The sequence below is a fragment of the Perca fluviatilis genome, chromosome 3 (genome assembly GCF_010015445.1).
Source record: "Perca fluviatilis chromosome 3, GENO_Pfluv_1.0, whole genome shotgun sequence".
Lineage (NCBI taxonomy): Eukaryota > Metazoa > Chordata > Actinopteri > Perciformes > Percidae > Perca > Perca fluviatilis.
In genome coordinates, this window is record NC_053114.1 from 21,362,697 (window position 1) to 21,380,723 (window position 18,027).

Consider the following 18,027-nt stretch of genomic DNA (forward strand, 5'->3'; position numbering starts at 1 on the left):
ACTTGGGGAGTGTTCATGGTATCCTTGATCATCAACTTTCTAAATCTGCTCTTACACCAAACTGCCCTTGATTTGTATGCATTTTAAACAGCCTCATAATACTGGATTACACGCGGGACAACCGTCTATACAAAAATGGGATATATGGGCATATCTAAAATACATAGCGTACATGAATGCACTGTATGTTACTTATTTTATATCTTCCATATTTTCTTACCAATATCCAAGATAGAGTCACATAGACATCCACACAGCCTGCTGGTGGATTAGGACCCGTTTACTAAACATTCTGATATGTGCATGCATTTAAATCTTGTCTTTATATTTCGAATTAAATAAAGACGTTGCTTGTTTAAACACTGCAACTAACAGAATACATGTGATGGGAGTTTGCTGCATAGGTTTGCTGAGGTCACCTTACGCCATGTAATCCAAAAACAACTCGTCAAAGTAAGAGGTAAAACAAGTCACACTGTTTTCATGTTGTCATTTGATACATTCTTTTTTTTTTTTAAATGATTATAGCCGCTTGAACAATGATTGAAAGCATATCACAACTATTAAAACTTCACACCCACTGCCACAAGAAGCATTCAGTTAAGTAATTACTGATAGATGTAGCATTCGTGTATATCCTATATGAAGTAGCCTACAGGGAGAATCAGTCAGTAAAGTATAGACGGCACAGTATGTCATCTCTGTCATATCCAATTAATCAAAACAAGTGAAAACACCTGTGTGGGGAGGCTGACAAAGCTACTAAATTCACACTTCATCTCATTCAAAGTGCCCACTGAGTTATGTCTTATATCTGATTTCACTTAATAGACCTATTATTTGAATGTGTCCTCTCTTGCTTGTGCTTATTTTTATGATGTCCTCATGTTAACTGTTGTTTATATACCTTCTTGGAAAGCACTCTGCACTCTACTACACTGTATTCATTTTCCCTGTAATGATCCAATTTCCTCACATCTTTGGGAAATGTAAAAAAAGAAAAACTTTTACCTTCGAATAAATCTTCTCAGTATATTTAGCTAAAAGAAAACACACTGTCACTGTACACTCTATAAAATACTGCAGTCCTTCCTCGGCATATCCTTGAATATTACAATAACCATCTAAGCACTGAATACAAATGCAGTTTATACCCAGCAAATGGCATGGTGTTATACAGCAAAATGTACTGTAAGTCAGTAAAGGATACAGCCCATTGTCAGGCCTTGCAGACCTTCAGAAAAAGAAAACAAAAAATGAAGACATGATGGGTCGCTGTTAGAGGGCAACAACGAAGATTTTTCAATAAACATTTACACATAAAATACACAAAAAGGATGAATATCCACCCTGTACATCAAGTATCCATTTTAACTGAACATAATAGTTTACAGGTCTCTTTCATTGCACGGTCCAAAGGTGTCCACAGACAACATCCTTGAGGAGTCCACTTAACACATCTTCCAACTATTATTCTTTCTCTATTTCTTTCTCAGTTTGCTACACACTTTCTTTTTATCACTTTAACCCCCCCTAACCACAAACTTCTCTCCTCCTCACCATCAGTTCATACCTTGAAGCTGACAAACTGCAGGTGGTTGGAGTGACTTTTGATTATCTGTTTGATGAGTTCTGGGTGTGTGGCCTTCAGGTAGGAGCTGGCTGGCTGGTTCAACTGAAACTCAAAGCAGCACCACAGTTCTGGCATGTGAAAAGCATGGTTCCTGGGGCGCCCTGGTACTCACCCGGTAGAGCGTGTACCAAGGCTCAGTCCTTACCGCAGCGGCCCAGGGTTAGATTCCGACCTGCGGCCCTTTGCTGCATGTCTTCTCCCTCTCTCTCCCCCATTTCCGGTCTACAACTGTCCTATTAATTGCAGGCCCAAATGCCCCGAAAAAAAATATTTTTTTAAATTCATGGTTCCAGCCCTGGGACACCTGTAGTGACCCCAATAAAAATTTAAATCTGATTCAAGTGATCTGACACTCGCAGAAATATTCTTCATTTGGTTAAGCTTAAAAGGAATACTTCACCCTCAGAATGATCATATGTACTTCAATGCGTTACCTTGAATTTTTTTTTGTGATCAAATGTTTTTTTTCAACAAAGACACAATCAGCAGCACGTTACAGGTAACAGAACATACATGTAACCTCCCCCCAAAAAAAAAAAATTGTATGAATGAATTAAATGAATTAAAATGAAATAAGAACTGTTTACGCAAAACAATATTTCCCCACCCTCCCCAGGGCCCCGTGGGCTGGCAGTTGTAGTCACAGTTGGCCTTTTAATGTCTCTGCCATTAAAAGCCACATATCCACATTCACCTGTCTAGCACCATTGATGCAAGCTGTTGAAAGTTCCATGTAAACTGTCAAGAAAGGTCAGAAGCCTTAATGGCCTTAATGCTTAATGGTCAAAGTGTGTGGGGGCTTCCACCGCACTGCCACCATCTTCTTTGCAGCTGTAAGCCCAGCAAGGACTATCCTTTTCTGACGTTTAGAAATCTGGAGTGAAGAAGTGTCATTCAGCAGCAAAACTGGTATTGTCGTGGGAACTGTCCCAGAGACGAATTTGTCGTCAGTTCTGAAGCAACATTTTGCCAGAACCGTGCAACAGGGGGACACTCCCAAAACATATGAAGAAATGTGCCCATGGTCTTTAGCGAACACAATGTGCATGAAGCATCACCATCACCAATAATTTTCATTAGGCACAGCCTACGAGGGGTCAAATAAGTCCTATGGACAAAATTATAGTGGATCTGCTGGTGGTCGGGATTTCTAGAAGCCAATTTGACATTATTCCATACACTGCTCCAGTCGAAATCCAGCTCTAGCCTTGGGAAGTGTCTGGTGTGAGACTTCCCTTTTGTACTGATATAGGGTGGACAATGCACCGTCAATCACTTTTAGTAATGAACAGCTCGTGAAGCAGATGTGCAGGCAAAGGATGCTGGCACGGTAAGCCATGCGCCTTAAGAGCTGCCCTGAGCTGGAGGTAAAAAAATAAAGGACATGCCTGGTAGGTTAAAATCTTTCATAAGGTCTAGAAAGGAGCACAGACCGTTTAGATCCAAAACCGTCCCCTAAAGGGTGAATGCCCCCCTTTTCCCATTGGGGGAAGGTGATTGGCCTACCCCCCATCAACAAATCATTGTTATTAAAAATGGGGGTATAAAGATGTCATCTGCCAGAAGAGTTACAGTACCTTTCCAGCAAGCGCCAAACCCGAACAAGATGGGAAATGATCGGACCGAATCGTAGCCGACACTGCCTAACAGAAATGCAAATAGCACTTCTTGCCAAAGACCAAGGGTGAACAATCCTCTCTTCCATCGCTCGCCAGGAAACCGCTGACTGGGGATCAAACCACACGACAAGAGGTCGAAGGGTGAAAGCCCAGTAAAACCATCTGAAGTTGGGAACTGCTAAGCCCCCCCGTCCAATCTGCCTGTACAGTGGAAGTTTTCACACGTGGACATTCTCCCTTCCAAATACATTTTTGAAACCGCAGCATGCAGGTTCTCCCAGTAACCAGCAGGGGGAGAGAGCGGGACCATGGAACCTACAACATGTATCTGGGGCAATATGTTCATTTCTATAAGGGAAATATGTGCCTGTAGTGAATTAGGCAAACTCGTCCATCTTTCCAAGTCACTCAGAACCGCATTCAGCATCTCGGTATAATTGTGTTTAACGATGCGATTCAGCGAGGGGAATATATCAATACCTAGGTACCTGAACTGCTTAACAGATGGAATAATCGCAGGTAAAGCAGTTGTCTTAGCTGCCTCATTCAGTGGCAACAAAGCCGATTTTGACCAATTAATTTTAAATCCTGAGAACGCTCCAAACTCATCTAATATCGTTAAAAGATGAGGGGTAGAATGTAGTGGGTCTTCAAGGAAGACCAAGACATCATCAGCATAAAGTGCCAGATGATGTTTTGTGCTTTTAACAGTGATAGGTTTTATAACTGGTGAGAGCCGAATCATCTGTGCCAAGGGTTCAAGTGAGAGCGCAAAGAGGCTTGGGCTTAAAGGACAACCCTGGCGAGAGGATCTCGATTTCCAAAATAAACTGGAGCAGAGATTACCTGTAAGCACCATCGCTGAGGGGTTTGCATATAGAACCTTAATTCATTTTATGAAGTCCTCCCCAAAGCCCATCACCTTCAAAACTGACTACAAAAAGGACCATTCTCGGCAGTCGAACGCCTTCATTGCATCAAGTGATAGATGGCGTAGATTTTAATGTCAGCATTCAGGAGACTAAGGGGTCTATAGTTACCACATTCAGTTGAATCTTTACATTTCTTAAATGACTGCAATATTCACATCTCTAGAGAAAGTGCCCTTCTCTACTGAGACATTTATCATAGTGAAAAGTAGTGGGCCTAGGAGGTCCCAGAAGGCTAAGTATAGCTCTGGTGGTATGGCGTCAAGGCCAGGGGATTTTCCCTGTTGCATGCTATGGACAGCAGCCTTGAGTTCTTCGAGTGAGATCGGTCTGGCCAGATCAGTTGCGTCGTCATCAGACAGGCGAGGCATGTTCAGATGAACTAAAATGACCTTGAATTCTTGAAGAGCATTTTGTTTTACTTGCATGCCTGCACACAGTCAACGAAGAATCCAAAAAACGGAGCAAATTCTTGATGAATTAAAGTAGAAATAAGAATTTTCTCCGTTTTTGGATTCTTCGTTCACCATGCAGGCATGCAAGAAAAACTCATTTTTCTTCTGGAATTCAAGGAAACGGGGTGAGTAATTGATATACACATGATCATTTTGAGGGTGAAGTATTCCTTTGAGGAGCATTCTTTACTCATTCAAAACTGACTTAACAAAAGATAATTCAAGTTTATTTTAACCTCTATAAAACATTTTTTAAATGTCTAAATTTTTCACACAGCTAACGTCAGCAGCAGAACTAACCTGCTAGTAGCAAACTGAATACTTGAGGACAGAATGCTTAGTAAATCCCTAGCCCAGCTGACGAGAAACCATTAATTTACCCTGAGGCAAGTGGCCTTCACCCCAGCAAACACCAGGTATGAGTGTATCTTTGTGTTTTTATCCCTTTCTGGTTATTTTTTGTTTGTTCTTGGGGCCACTTGAGGGCAGTGGGAAAACACTGTCTGTCTGTTGTTTGGTGCTGGTAATGCGCAGTGGGGTTTTAGAGCTTTTTTGCTGAAACGGCTCTCTCCTGCATCTGAAAACAACTTGATGAGACCAGTGAGAGTAAACCAACACAGTAAAGTTGTGGCCCGGACAGCTAAACACTGGCCTGATTATTACTATAAAGCTCCCCTAAAGCAGAGGGGAGTTGCAGATTCAGGTGACAATTCTCTGTATGTTCATCACTATGACTGACCACTTTCACATTGTCACACAGTTTTCATGTTGTCATTTGATACATTATTATTATTTTTTTTATTATAGTCGCTTGAACAATGATTGAAAGCATAAATAACACAACAATTAAGTGAGAATTATATGTTATAATGATAATCTAAATGAACACTATCTGTTTTGAAAATCTTGTATGGTTTTATATTTTGTTGCAATAATGTCACTGGGTCGATGAATCTGTTAAATTTGGGGGAGTCAAATACTCAGCGTTTGATTTAAAAAAACTAAATTCCTATTCAAAGTACTGAGACTTACTAAAGCAGTCAGATGCAAATCATGTGTAATATCTGACACGCAAACTTTGCCTCCACACATGCTTCATTCACATGCTTTGAGTATGAAAGGAAGTAGAGAGGTGATTAAAACATTGTTAAACAATAACAGAACAAGTACTGCTTCCTGTGTAGTGACTGATGGCTCGTTATTCCAGGGTACCTGAGAAGCGTAAGCCCTGTCTAGCAGAGGCAGGTACTGGAAGATGAGGAGCAGGATCTCCTGAGGCAGACATCCCCAGCAGGCTCCCTCCTCTGCATGTGGGACCGTTTAAGAGTCTCCTGAGTCCCACTACTGGTGCCACCGCCATCCTCCTGTACATTCCCTTGCGGAGCCTTTTTAAAGCCAATATCAATATCTTATATTAATAAGATGGTTCTCTGATTGTTGTGGTGTTAAGATTTATGTTTAAGTGTAAAGCCCTGACACATGCTACATGCTTGTAAAAAATCAAAAATAAAAGCACAAATAGAGGCTACAGAAAAAGGGGAAGTTGTGTGTGTGTGTGTGTGTGGTGAATGGTGCAAGATCTAAAATAAAAGTTTATTACAAAAAAAGAGCATGTACATTAAATTAATTGTATATTTCTGATGATATACAGCTCTTTTCCACAGGAAACATCAAGTTGACACTGCATATTTACAATAAATAAATTCAGAATACAGTTGCAGAACCTTATCAAAACTCACATTGTCTCTATCAAACATGAGACAAAAGATTTTTTGGGAAATATCAAATTGTTTTTCATTGATAAAAATGTCCTGCTGTTAATAAATTTGACTTTGGGAACTCATATCTTGAAAAGTCAAAAATGTCAATACATCTCAGTCTTTCCAACCTGTCTTGATCGTAGAGTGTATATAAATTTGAACGGCTTGACAGATTCCCAATAGAGATTGGATACCCGAACCGAGCCGGACAGATGTTTAGAAATTATGTTCAGTTTTGGGTCGGGCTCGGTCACATCAGCGCGATAAGGCATTGAACATTTTAAATTTAAAACAGCTTATTATGTAGGTGTGTTAACGTGCGCTTGTTGACATTTCCGAATGCCTTCCTACAGTTGCTTAATAAAAGTGGGCTTTCCACACAAACAAACGGGTCATTAGTATGAGGAAAAAAAAGAGATTTTAACGGTGTCGGGCTCAGTTTGGGTTCAGTTACTGCTCTGTCGGACACAGGCCGGGCTCGGACAGAAAAACGCGGCCAGATCTGCACTCTTAAATTCCCAAAAGTGAAGCCAAATGTCTCAAACGCCCCCTGGTGGCTGGCTGCAGTATAGCTCATAATATCCCCACCCCCTCCATGTTAGTGGATGGGACATGGGCTAAACTAAAAAACCAAAGTAAACATCAAGTGATTTTTGCCCCAAAGATTGTTTCTGTCATTTTAGGTAGTTCTTATGACGTTGTTTTGTTCAAGTGTTTAATTTTCTGATAAGTTAGGTTTTATTAGTTATTTGATGCTAAAACAGGGTGAAACGTCATGATTGACTTGCAATTGGTCGGGCGGGATGTTGATAACGTGGCTTCACCGCCCGATCACTACTGCGCTGCCTCTGGCTCCAAAAAGTACAAGATGCCAGCGCCCGTGTCTGGAATATTTTGGCTTCACTTTTGTACAGTGGGAGGAAGTGGAGATGCATAGTCCATGTTTGTAAACAGCTTATGGTATTGGTAGTAACTGTATTTACAAAAAAAAAAAAAATGCCCATTGGAGTTTTCTTGTAAACAAACAAATGTTTGTGTTTACAGTCTGTGTTCATTACCAAGACTAATTGTGTGTATTTTTTAGGTCTAACAAACATATTTAATGCATTTTCTTAACTTTTTCTTAAAAGTTTGAAACCTGTTTTGTTTACATCCATGTTTACTGCCTTGAAGTCTTCTTATCCACTGTGTCACAGTGACTTCACATTAGTGTGTTTTTTTTTAAATGTTACCTGTTGATAGTGAAACCGGCGGGAATGTGTGCAGGACACGTGCATTAGAGCAAACAAAACTGGCAACCACACATAAAAACATCACTCTATAGCGTTAAGATCATTAAGAAAAAACCTACAAAGGGAATCTTTAAACATAGCAAGAGGAAAAGGAATACAGAGCAATGTACTTTGTCATTTGCCATCTATATGAAAATGAACATGAGACGCTTTAATATCAAACCTTCTTCAGATGGTGGCTTGAAAGGTAAAGCTATTTTTTTTTCAGTCAATCAACCAGACGTGGTTGATGCCACTCAGAAAGAAATAAGGCCGCAAAGTGGAGGAGTTGATTTTAAATCCCATGGTAGAGGAGATCATATTTGGGAATATTTTGTGGATCTATGGGACTCTGGACAATCATCTTCCCACGCATGGCTCCTCTGTATATGACTTCAATCAGATCCATGAAATCTTGTTTGGTCTTAAAGCTGCCGACAAACTTGGTGTGATCTGGAGAGCTGAGAGAGAAGATAGGGTCAATCTTTGGTAACTATGGTAAATATGCAAAAGCCAGCTTCTCAAATGTAAATACGTGCTGCTTTTCTTAAACTACATAGCTTTGGGTTATGGACTGTTGGCTCTATGAGTTGTAACATTGTCACATTTCATAGACTACATAATGAATTGATTAATTGTAGAGCTGTAACAATGACTCTATTAGTCCATCAACAGAAAATTAATTGCAGATTAATTTGACTTTATTTATTAATGAATTAATAATGACTTAAATAATTAATATATTATCATAATATTATTATAATCTATTAATTATTTAAGTAATTTTCACAGCAAAAATGTAAAAGAAATTAGGTTTCAGCTTATATATGAATTGAATATGTTGAACTGTTGGTTGGGCAAAACAATACATTTGAAGATGTAAACAGGCTCTGCGATTTATGGTCATTTGTCACCATTCTCTGACATTTTGTAGACCAATACTAATTTGAGAAAATAATCAGCATATTAATTGATGACGAAAATCGTCAGTTCCAGTCATAGACTGTTAATATGAATAATATTTAAACATTCTATGGTTTCAGTACTATTTTTGATACATTTTGACGTAGAGAATAATACATAACGTTATATTACTTATCAAACAATTACAACCTCAGTAACCTCCGTCCACTCACCCATAATCCACTTTCATGTGCTGTCCGTTGAAAAAGAAAACAGTGGAGGGGATGTAACTGATGTCAAAATATCTTGTGTAGACGGGAGCTTTATCCACATCAACAATGTAGATGGACGCCATGTTGCTTAGGCCATGTGCAGTTTTGGACAGCTAAAATGAACATAAATGAAAAATTAGCAAAAGCACAATAGTCGTGACACTTAACAGGCGTTTGATGAGTTCTTTGCATTGGCTAATGATCCTGCTTACAATCTCATCGAGCTGGAGACAAATCGAGTCTTCGTCTCTCCCAAACCTCAAAACTACGACTTTCTCTGCTACGCATTTGATAACTTCATCTATGTCTTTTTTGCACGTTAATTTAGGCAAAAACAAACTCATTTTCGAGGCTAAGAATTTAGCTTTCCCTTGTTGTGCTAACAGGAGGAAATTACGTCATTATTGCTGTGCGACACTGTGAAAAAACCCGCCTGGAAACAACATCAAATTGACTTGAGTTTAAAAATGGTTATTATCATTATCGACCCGTCATAGAGAGTTTAAGCTACAGTAAAAGTGTATTCGTTGAATTATCGTGTTATGGTCAGCTAGATAAATATTTAAGACCAGACAAGCTGTGTCATTCCCAATATATATGGTCATGCTTTGTAGTGGCATTTCACTACGACACATTACAGCGTGACACAGTTTCAACAACGTGACCTTCTATCTCCTAACATTTTACAAGCACGAGCGCCGTGACAAGTGGAAACAACGTCGGGACAATTTGGGACACAATATGCATATGGTACTTTGATGCTACATTTTCATGACGGTGGACAACGGAGAGAACCGCGTTGATTACACTTTTTGTTCCGTTTAAATTCATAAGGGACAGTCTTCCTCGTTGTAGTACTTTTGATACAGCTGCAGTTTAATATATGTTATCGCGATGTTACGGCTCTTCACTAACCAGGGCTTTTATGAACTCTGTAAATGCAGTCATTTTGTGGCATCCTGTGTTAGCAAGAGGCAAGTCATCAAGTCAAGCCAAGTCGGTGTTCTCCCAGTCTGCAGCGCCGGTCATCACCGACTAACGTTACACATCCCTGCTCGCCTCGTCAATACTGGGACCCCAGTATGGAACGACGCCTTCCAACCAAAAAGAGAGAAATCTGAGGCAATGCACACACTAGATCTGGACAAATGGAAATCTGTAATGAGAGCCCAAGCGGCATCAGAAGAGAAACAGCAAGTCAACGATGAAGAGGAAGCAAGTGATGAAGATGAAAACCTCAAAGATCCAGGTGGTGATTTAAAGGACAGTTCCTCCCTGGAGGCCACTCGGGATCTGGTTGCAATGTGGCGGCAAGCTGGGAAGCTCGTACCTCAAGAGATGACTGAAGAAGAGGTTCAGACGCTGGCAGGGCTCACCACCAAGTCCTCCAGGAAGAAGTACCTGAAGTACCTGGCCATCAAGGAGGGCCACAAAAGGGCCCGTAAGGAGAAGCAGCAGCAGAGGAAGGCAGAGAGGGAAGCCTCCATGGAGACGAGAAGAGGACGGGACAGTGATGCAGAGGACGACGAGAGGACCTGAACTTAAAAACACATTGTTCCTCCAGTTCTGGGGGCGCACCCTGGACAAGCTCCTGGCCTGGAGGAGCGCCCAGGCCATGCTGTTCGATCAGCCTCTGGTGTTTGACATGAGCTATGAGTCCAACATGGCCAGGCGGGAGTTAGAGAACACCGTGTCCCAGCTGATGGAGGTTGAAGGGTGGAATCGGCGTGCCACAGAGCCCTACCACCTCCACTTTTGCAACCTGAAGGCGGACGGGGCCTACCAGAGCGAGCTGCTCAAACGATATGGTGCAGAAGCCTGGGACCGCCTGCTCATCACCACCTCTGACCAACAGCATGTGGATCTGTTCCCCCGCGAACAGCTCGTATACCTCACCGCAGATTCCCCCAACGTCCTCCGCAGGTATGACCACTCCAAGGTCTACATCATTGGAGCTCTAGTGGACAGGTCGATCCAGTCAGGCCTGTCACTGGCCAACGCCAAGCGTCTGAACCTGGCCACAGCCCGTCTGCCACTGGATGAGTTCCTCCACTGGGGAATAGGGGCCAAAAATCTGACTCTCGACCAGATGCTCCGCATCATGCTCACTTTCAAGGAGACTGGGAAATGGGAGGAGGCGTTGAAGTTCGTGCCTAAGAGGAAGTATGATGGCTTCCACCAACAACGGACACAGAAAGCGATTACCAAAAAGGTCAGGGGAGTCACAAATCCCGGACCAAGCCAGGATGGTGAAAGGTTGTTAAGATCTGGAGAAAGAAATGGTGAGAGGACATTTAAAAATCCGGGCCAAAGTCTTTACAGGTCCCATAAAGAGTCTGGGTTCAGTAGTAGAGACAGAATGGCTGCACTGCCCAGGGACAGAGAAAACAAACCAGCTGCAACCAGAGTACGGACATCATTTAAGAGCAACATGGAGGGAAGAAAAGGTCCAGGCAAAGGCAAGATGTGGTGGGGTGACGAGTGAAGGCAACAAAAATGTTGTAACTTGGGATAAAAAAAAAAAGGACATGTCTGTTTTACAAGCGCTGTCTGAGGAAATGTCAAAAACTGAGACGAGTTGTAAATAAAGTGTTGTGATAGGTATTCACTGGTGCTTACAGACTTCTTTTGTCTTCCAGTTCCAATGCAGGGTTATAAACGACAAGAACAAGACGTTTAAAGAAACTACTTTGGTCTTTATTTTGGTCTGACATGGATGAAAAAAAATGTATAAATATTTGTTATGGTGTGCTTTCACTGTAACTTTTACTGTCACCATAAATGCAAACCTTTCCAAACAGATGTGGTAAACTACAATATTATACAACTTGGGTTTAGAAAATTGCAAAAAGGCATGTGCAATACATTACTCGTCATTTCATAGTAGTGTATTCTGAGGCAAAAAAAACAACAACCACATTCTTAAATGAATTACAAAAACATCACCCAATAGGAATGACATAAAAAAAAAAAATAGTAATTTCAAATATTGGATTTTTTTTTACACAAGTGTGTACAATAATAATCTATTGTAGTACCGTCAATCACTTCCAAAATATTCAATGTATAATATAATGCTTTTGCAGCATGCATTGTACAAAATATATTAATTCAATATAATAGCACCATCATATCGAGAAATTGGGGACAGCCCTGCAGAGTCCTACAGAGCACGTGCGACTGTACAATTAGCTCAACGTCCGTTAACTTCCTGGAGGGTGTTCCCATAACAGCCGGCCGGGTCAAAACTCAAAACGTATCAATACTAGGGTTGGGCATCGAGAACAGATTCCTACTTGGAATGGTTTCAAAAATTACGATTCCAGTAGAATCGTTTCTTCATTGGAATCGTTTAGAGGATTTGGTTTCAACAGTAAGCAGTGCTCTAGTGTGGCTTTATTTCACATTGAAAAAGCCTTGTCAAAACTGAAAATAGGCATGTGACCCGTTTCAACTGAAACTAAATCTGAATCGAGAATCTATAAGAACCGGAATCGGAAGTGGAATCAGAATCGTTAAAATCCAAACAATGCCCAACCCTAATCAATACAGCCCGTTTGCTCTATTATTTGCACATTGACTTAGAAGATTATGTAAATAACACGTAATACCGTATATTCAAGTTTGAATAAGCAGACACTGTCTGTTCACCACGTAACACTGACTCATCTTGATCTCACAATAAATAGCCTTTTTTTCCCATAGTTTAAACCAGACTACAATGGCTCTGAAAAGCATTCGGTTTTCGGCACTTTCACATCACGATCCCTGAACAAACTCCCATTTTTTTTTTTTCCAGGTTGAAGCGAGCAAAATTAACAGCAGGTTGATCAAGTTTAAAAACCTCTGAACTTGTGGAAATCCAAAGATCAGAGATGCAACGCGCTAAAATGGGTAGCTGATACAAAAAGAAATGTCTGCTGGAGAAGCTAACTTTTGGTGTTGACTGAAGGAGCAGAAGTTGACACAGAACATTAATATCCCCCAGAATACACTCCTGTTCAGATCTCAAGTCATTTTGTAAAAAGCTCCGATGCTGCACTGGTGCCAAATGGGGACGTTTTGCTGCTCCTCCACCCAGCTACAGCACCAGGATGTCTCCGGTGCAGCGCTCGCAGCAGTTAAAAGTAATGTTCTCGTAGCGGGTGTATGGGTGAAACCTGCCGATGCTCTTCTTATTGCTGAGAAAGTTTGAGGGGGTGGAGTCGCTGAGCGGAGGGTCTGCTGCGTTTTCTGAACAGGAAATTGGATCCAAATTCTTCAGCACCTAAGATAGAAAACAGACAAAACATTTGTGAAGCCCCGGATGTCACGACAAATGCTGGAGAACGGTCCGATTTCTACACGGATGTGAAGTCCGTACCTTCTCAGCCATCTTCTCGGCCGGAGTGCTGCACAGCTGCTCCGCCGTAGCGCTGCTGCTCTTCACCGCCGCGCTGCTGGTGTTACCCAGCAGGTGGGAGTTGATGGCGTCTGCTAGCTTGTGATTGGCTGCTGCCAGATCTCCGGTGCTGAGGGGCTGCGCGCTGGGGTAGTACGTCTGCGGTCTACCCCACTGCAGGGACACCAGGAGCTGCTCCAGAGATCTGAAGACAGAAAAGCGAGCAACCGTCAGCACATCATCATCTATGCTAACAAAATGTTGCAGGAGGTGCAAAAAAAACTCCTGAAGGGCCTTGGCCTTTGGCAGCCAACGACCACTGGGGTTTACACTTTAGTATCAGTGGCTCAGCTGTGAAGCCGGAACCTTATGTCTTCAAGATTTCTGTTCCGTTTGACTCGGCTAAGAGGTAACGTTCGCCCAGCTATCTCTGAACGTTGTGTGTTGTAGCTCCTCTGTTGTTAAGCAGTGCGATAGGTTCTCTCAGCCGGACCCTCGTTGCTGCGGAGATTCGTTGACAGTTCCTTCAAAAAGAGCAGACTCCTTTCCATTTATTTGCCATGAATGGCTCATTTCTTAACAGAGGCTAAAGTGAAGCCTCTAAGTGAACTATAATGTATGTAATGTAATACTTTATTGAGATGCAAAACCAAACATTCTCTTCATTTCTAATATTAAATGCAACTCTGGGCAATTTTTCAAATAACTTCTTTTTAATTCGGTAAAATTAAATCATTACATGTCACAAGTGTCACATTCATTCATTCCTGCTCTTATTATTTATATCATTCCATTATACCTACTGCTATAATAATAATAATTATCTTCTCTCTCGCTCACACTCCTTTTGAATGGTTTCATTTTAATTTATTATTAATAGCCTTTTTATTTTAATTGACATTTTCTGTCAACAGTTACAGTGTCAGGTTTTACACACTCCACAATGCAATTATTCACATATCAGTGTCCTTATTGTCCAGTGGTGATGGTGGTGTCCTCTTGCTGTGTTCTATAATCTGTCCATTTTTCCGGAAATTGTGTCTCTTGTAATCGTAGTTTATGTGTAATTGTTTCCATTACAAATACTTCTTCCACAGTGCTCCCCCACTGCTCCACGTCGGGGTTCTGCTTTATACCATAACCTCGTTATTGCTTTTTTACTTGCCAATAGCAGAACTTTAACAAGATACTCATCCTCTTTTCGAATTATATCTTGTGTCAGATTTCCCAGATAAAGTACCTTATCAGACTTGGGTATCTCGTATCCTAGAATTTTTCTTAAACCCCGCCATATTTTATCCCAATTAATAGCCTTTAACAAATGCACCGGACAGTGGACACCTAGACTAAATTGCTTACTTTGTAGGAAATGCCATAAGTGGACCTACGACTTTATTTATAATTAATAAACACGTTGAATTTAACCGAGTTTGAGTGTTCCTCATCTTTAGGATTTTTGTTGGGACATTTTTTATTTTTTATTAGATAAAAGTTAAGTGCAGATAGAGAGGAAAAGGGGGACAGAGAGTGGGGGCAGCAAAGGGCTGCACGCCAGATGCGAACCCGGGCCGATGCCAAGGACTCAGCCTACATGGGGCACACGCTCTACTGGGTGAGCCAGTAGAGGTCGCCCCATCTTCAGGATTTTTAAGTTGCGAGCGACTATAGTAAACGATATGCTTATGGATATATATGTATATGTATGTATACATGTACCTGTGAGTGAGCACCATGTTGCTGGAGAACTCTTCCCTCTCTAACAGCAGGTCCTGGATAGCTCCTTGTGCCTCCCTGGTCTGTCTCTGCAGCGCTGCTCTGGCATTCGTCAGTTCCTCTGCCATGACTCTGAGGAGACAATGACAACGTTGATGCGAGTGTTTTGATCAGCATGGTAACGTTCAATTATGTCATCTCAGATTGATCCTTGTAGAAGAAGAATCTTTTTTTTTTTATTGTTGATTTGTCCTCCTCCAGCAAAGCTGAAGGGTCAGATGCTTGAAGGATGAGAGGCACAGCAGCTGGTAGTGCCCTGAAAACGTAACGTACTATCCCTTTCCATCATGTCATCATTAATTTCCAACCACTTCTCCATTTAATTTGCCACACAATTGTTTGGTCCATGTCATACCTGCTGGCCAGGAACTTGCTCCTCCAAACGTCACACTGGATACTCATTCGCTCCAGCTGCTCTGCGGTGTGCGCCAGACTCCGGCCTAGAGCCTCGTTCTCCAGAATCAGCTGGTTCTTCTCCCGTGACATACGCTCAAAGTGGTACTGAAGGTCATCACCCACCGACGCCACCAGCAGTTTCTTCAGCTCACGGTTCACCTGGCACACGGATCAAAGTTACCAAAAACACTTTTACAGCTGTATGTGTGTCCATGAGGAAATAAACTTCTTTTATATTCACTTAAAAGCATGTAATCACTGAAAAGACAAAAATACAGTGCTCTCTTAGTCAACTGAAAGGAGACAATAAGGAGCATGATTATATTGTATTACCAATTTGGACTTATCTGGACAGAATGATAAATTCAAGCAATTTTTACATCGCTATACCGTTCAAAGTATCCATAATTCCTGCATGGTTTGATACATGAAACTAAGGCTGGGCAATAGGGAGAAAATCAGATATCACGATATTCTTGACCAAATACCTCAATATCGATATTGCGGCGATATTCAAGGGTTGACAATTGGTGCTTTAACAAAATATCATCACACTTAGATTTTAGATAAATAATCATCAGTAATGTGGACATAATGTCTATGTGGGGAAAAGGCAAATAACAGAACAGCTAGAACAGTCTGGTAAGCTCAGAAAATGACATCACTTTACTGTAATGCAGCCTTGATACAAGACAACACTTATGTCATATTATGATATTACGATATCCAAAATCTAAGACGATATCTAGTCTCATATCACGATATTGATATAATATCGATATACTGCCCAGCTCTACATGAAACGGCAATAACCCTGACTGTGCAAAGCCTAGTATGTCTAATATCTTAATAAAATGTATCTGCTTCATTTGGGGCCTTACCTCTGTCTGCACACGGAGCTGATTGGAAAGCCCTTCCTTGTCCTGCAGCAGCCTGCGTTCAGAGTTCTGCAGCTTATCCAGCTGTCCTCTCCAGTCCTCCACCAGAGGCAGCGGGGGAGAGCCCTGCTCCTCAGTCTGTTGCCCAGCCTCCCCTTTGCCCTCGGCAGGTCTTGTACGGGTGTGTCGGCTAATAGCAGCACGTGGGACGATGATCCTCACAGCCTCCACCTCCGTGCAGGCCTCTCGACTCACCCTGCCCAGGTGGAGCACCCCGAGAGGCTGGGGGGGAGCGGGATGGGTAGATTTGGGACAGTGTTTGGGGCTAGCCACCTTAAGAAGGGGAACTGCAGACGGACCTGGTGGCAGTGTCTCCGTGTTTACCTCCAGGATGGCGGGCGGTTTTTCAGTTTCCATGCCGTCGCCAGTGCCTCGGATAGGCACACTGGCAGGGGCTGGAATAAATAAACATAGCCACGTTTACACTTTGAACTTGAATGTGTCCTGAGTGATCCAATCAGACGTGGACCGCTCTAAATGCAGGTGTGAACATTCCTATAAACACACAGTTTGTATTGCACAACGAAACAGCTGATTTGCCAATGCCAAATAACACAGACAAAGACTCCAACACATGCCATGGTATAGCCACCAAAATCCCTCCTCCAGCATGTAGGGCTTGGTATTGAACTTACAGCGGTTTGTGTTTAGACAATATTAAAAACATACTTTTAGGCTTCTTATGTTAAATGAAAAATAAAAAAGGGTTTGAAAAAAACTAAAATTATTATATTCCTCAAAGTATGGTTCAGACAAGGTTTTGATACCAGCACACAAACTCTGAATGGGCACATGTATTGAAACATTATAAATAACACCCAGCCATAGCTGTATGGAAGAGTGGAGATGTACAGTATGTTTTCTGTGTTTAGCAGCAGTTACAGATTCTGAAAATCAAGTGATCACTTAAGATGTTGTATGTTCACGGTATCATTTTAAAGTTGTAATGAAAGACAATCTTGGCTAAATTAAAGCTGGATAAGAAGGAAGTAGTTCCCCTGTGTAACAACCTTAACATAGATTTTCTGTTAATGCTAAACAGTAAACAGAATGAAAACAGAATTATTACTGATGGTCCTAACTAAAAGTAGTCCCACATTAAAACAATAACGTCACATACCCCTCACAGCAGCAGTCATGGTGGAGGTGGTGGTAGTTGAGAAGGAAGTCTGTTAGAGTTCAGGTGAAACCCGGTGACTCGTCGTCCTGTGACAATTAACAATGGAAAAGCGTTTTGTTGTTAAAATCTCTAGCACTCAGTGTAGTGACGGCGATCAAAGACGGCCGCTGGTCAAAAGTCAGGTTGAACAGCCGAGGTGCTGATAACGTTAATGTTACACGATAACGGTAGCTAGCTAACCTAGCTGGGTAGCTAACGTTACCTTGCTAACGTTAGCTGTTTGCCGAGCAGCGTTGACGGTAAAGAACAACCCCAAGTTAAAGTAACGTTAACGCTATCATGATAGCTGCTTGCTACACGGAAAGACCCTCCCCAGTAGCATCATCTGGGATCAGATTTGGGAATTCAGACAAATTGTTAGATAGCATACCAGCCGGGAACAGGGTCCAACCACCTCGATTAATTCGCTGGTAAGAAGCTGCAAGCTAAAGCTGTTTATTTTGTCACCGGACACAGTTGGCCTGATCTTGAAAGGGGCGATTAGTGCCCTGGGTTAGGTGTCTCAGGCAACGCTTCC

The 18,027-nt window shown here is 41.8% G+C and overlaps 3 protein-coding genes across 4 annotated transcripts; 1 reads left to right on the plus strand and 2 right to left on the minus strand.

Annotated features, from left to right (window-relative positions):
- Positions 1-6,215: 6,215 nt before the first annotated feature.
- On the minus strand, positions 6,216-9,262 carry txnl4b (thioredoxin-like 4B). Its single transcript, XM_039795987.1, has 3 exons — positions 9,055-9,262; positions 8,804-8,955; positions 6,216-8,128 (listed from the first exon to the last, which is right to left on the minus strand). The coding sequence occupies exons 1-3, from the start codon at positions 9,184-9,186 to the stop codon at positions 7,963-7,965; spliced, it is 450 nt and encodes a 149-aa protein (XP_039651921.1). The 5' UTR covers positions 9,187-9,262; the 3' UTR covers positions 6,216-7,962.
- A 198-nt stretch (positions 9,263-9,460) lies between these two features.
- On the plus strand, positions 9,461-11,446 carry trmt10c (tRNA methyltransferase 10C, mitochondrial RNase P subunit). The gene is given in 2 exon segments (XM_039795984.1): positions 9,461-10,369; positions 10,371-11,446. Coding segments are annotated over 2 exon segments (1,590 nt in total). The 5' UTR covers positions 9,461-9,736; the 3' UTR covers positions 11,328-11,446.
- Positions 11,447-11,517: 71 nt separating this feature from the next.
- blzf1 (basic leucine zipper nuclear factor 1) lies at positions 11,518-18,003 on the minus strand. Of its 2 annotated transcripts, none has more exons than XM_039795985.1 (7): positions 17,881-18,003; positions 17,451-17,536; positions 16,274-16,725; positions 15,352-15,551; positions 14,940-15,068; positions 13,206-13,428; positions 11,518-13,109 (listed from the first exon to the last, which is right to left on the minus strand). In XM_039795985.1, exons 2-7 carry the CDS (start codon positions 17,467-17,469, stop codon positions 12,924-12,926), a joined length of 1,209 nt encoding a protein of 402 aa, XP_039651919.1. In that variant the 5' UTR covers positions 17,470-17,536; positions 17,881-18,003; the 3' UTR covers positions 11,518-12,923. The 2 variants fall into 2 exon arrangements, with proteins under 2 accessions (XP_039651919.1, XP_039651920.1); XM_039795986.1 differs by lacking the exon at positions 17,881-18,003 and adding an exon at positions 17,713-17,840.
- Between the last annotated feature and the right edge of the window lie 24 nt (positions 18,004-18,027).

What these genes read in the sequence shown, in the direction of transcription:
- txnl4b (XM_039795987.1), bottom strand. Translation starts at nt 9,186, where the DNA reads ATGAGTTTGTTTTTGCCTAAATTAACGTGCAAAAAAGACATAGATGAA. An exon ending in GTCTCCAGCTCGATGAGATT is followed by an intron (nt 8,956 to 9,054) that starts GTAAGCAGGATC and finishes TGTTCATTTTAG; the next exon opens with CTGTCCAAAACTGCACATGG. An exon ending in CACATGAAAGTGGATTATGG is followed by an intron (nt 8,129 to 8,803) that starts GTGAGTGGACGG and finishes CTTCTCTCTCAG; the next exon opens with CTCTCCAGATCACACCAAGT.
- blzf1 (XM_039795985.1), bottom strand. An exon ending in AGCTCCGTGTGCAGACAGAG is followed by an intron (nt 15,552 to 16,273) that starts GTAAGGCCCCAA and finishes TCCGTGTGCCAG; the next exon opens with GTGAACCGTGAGCTGAAGAA. An exon ending in AGCAAGTTCCTGGCCAGCAG is followed by an intron (nt 15,069 to 15,351) that starts GTATGACATGGA and finishes TTGTCTCCTCAG; the next exon opens with AGTCATGGCAGAGGAACTGA.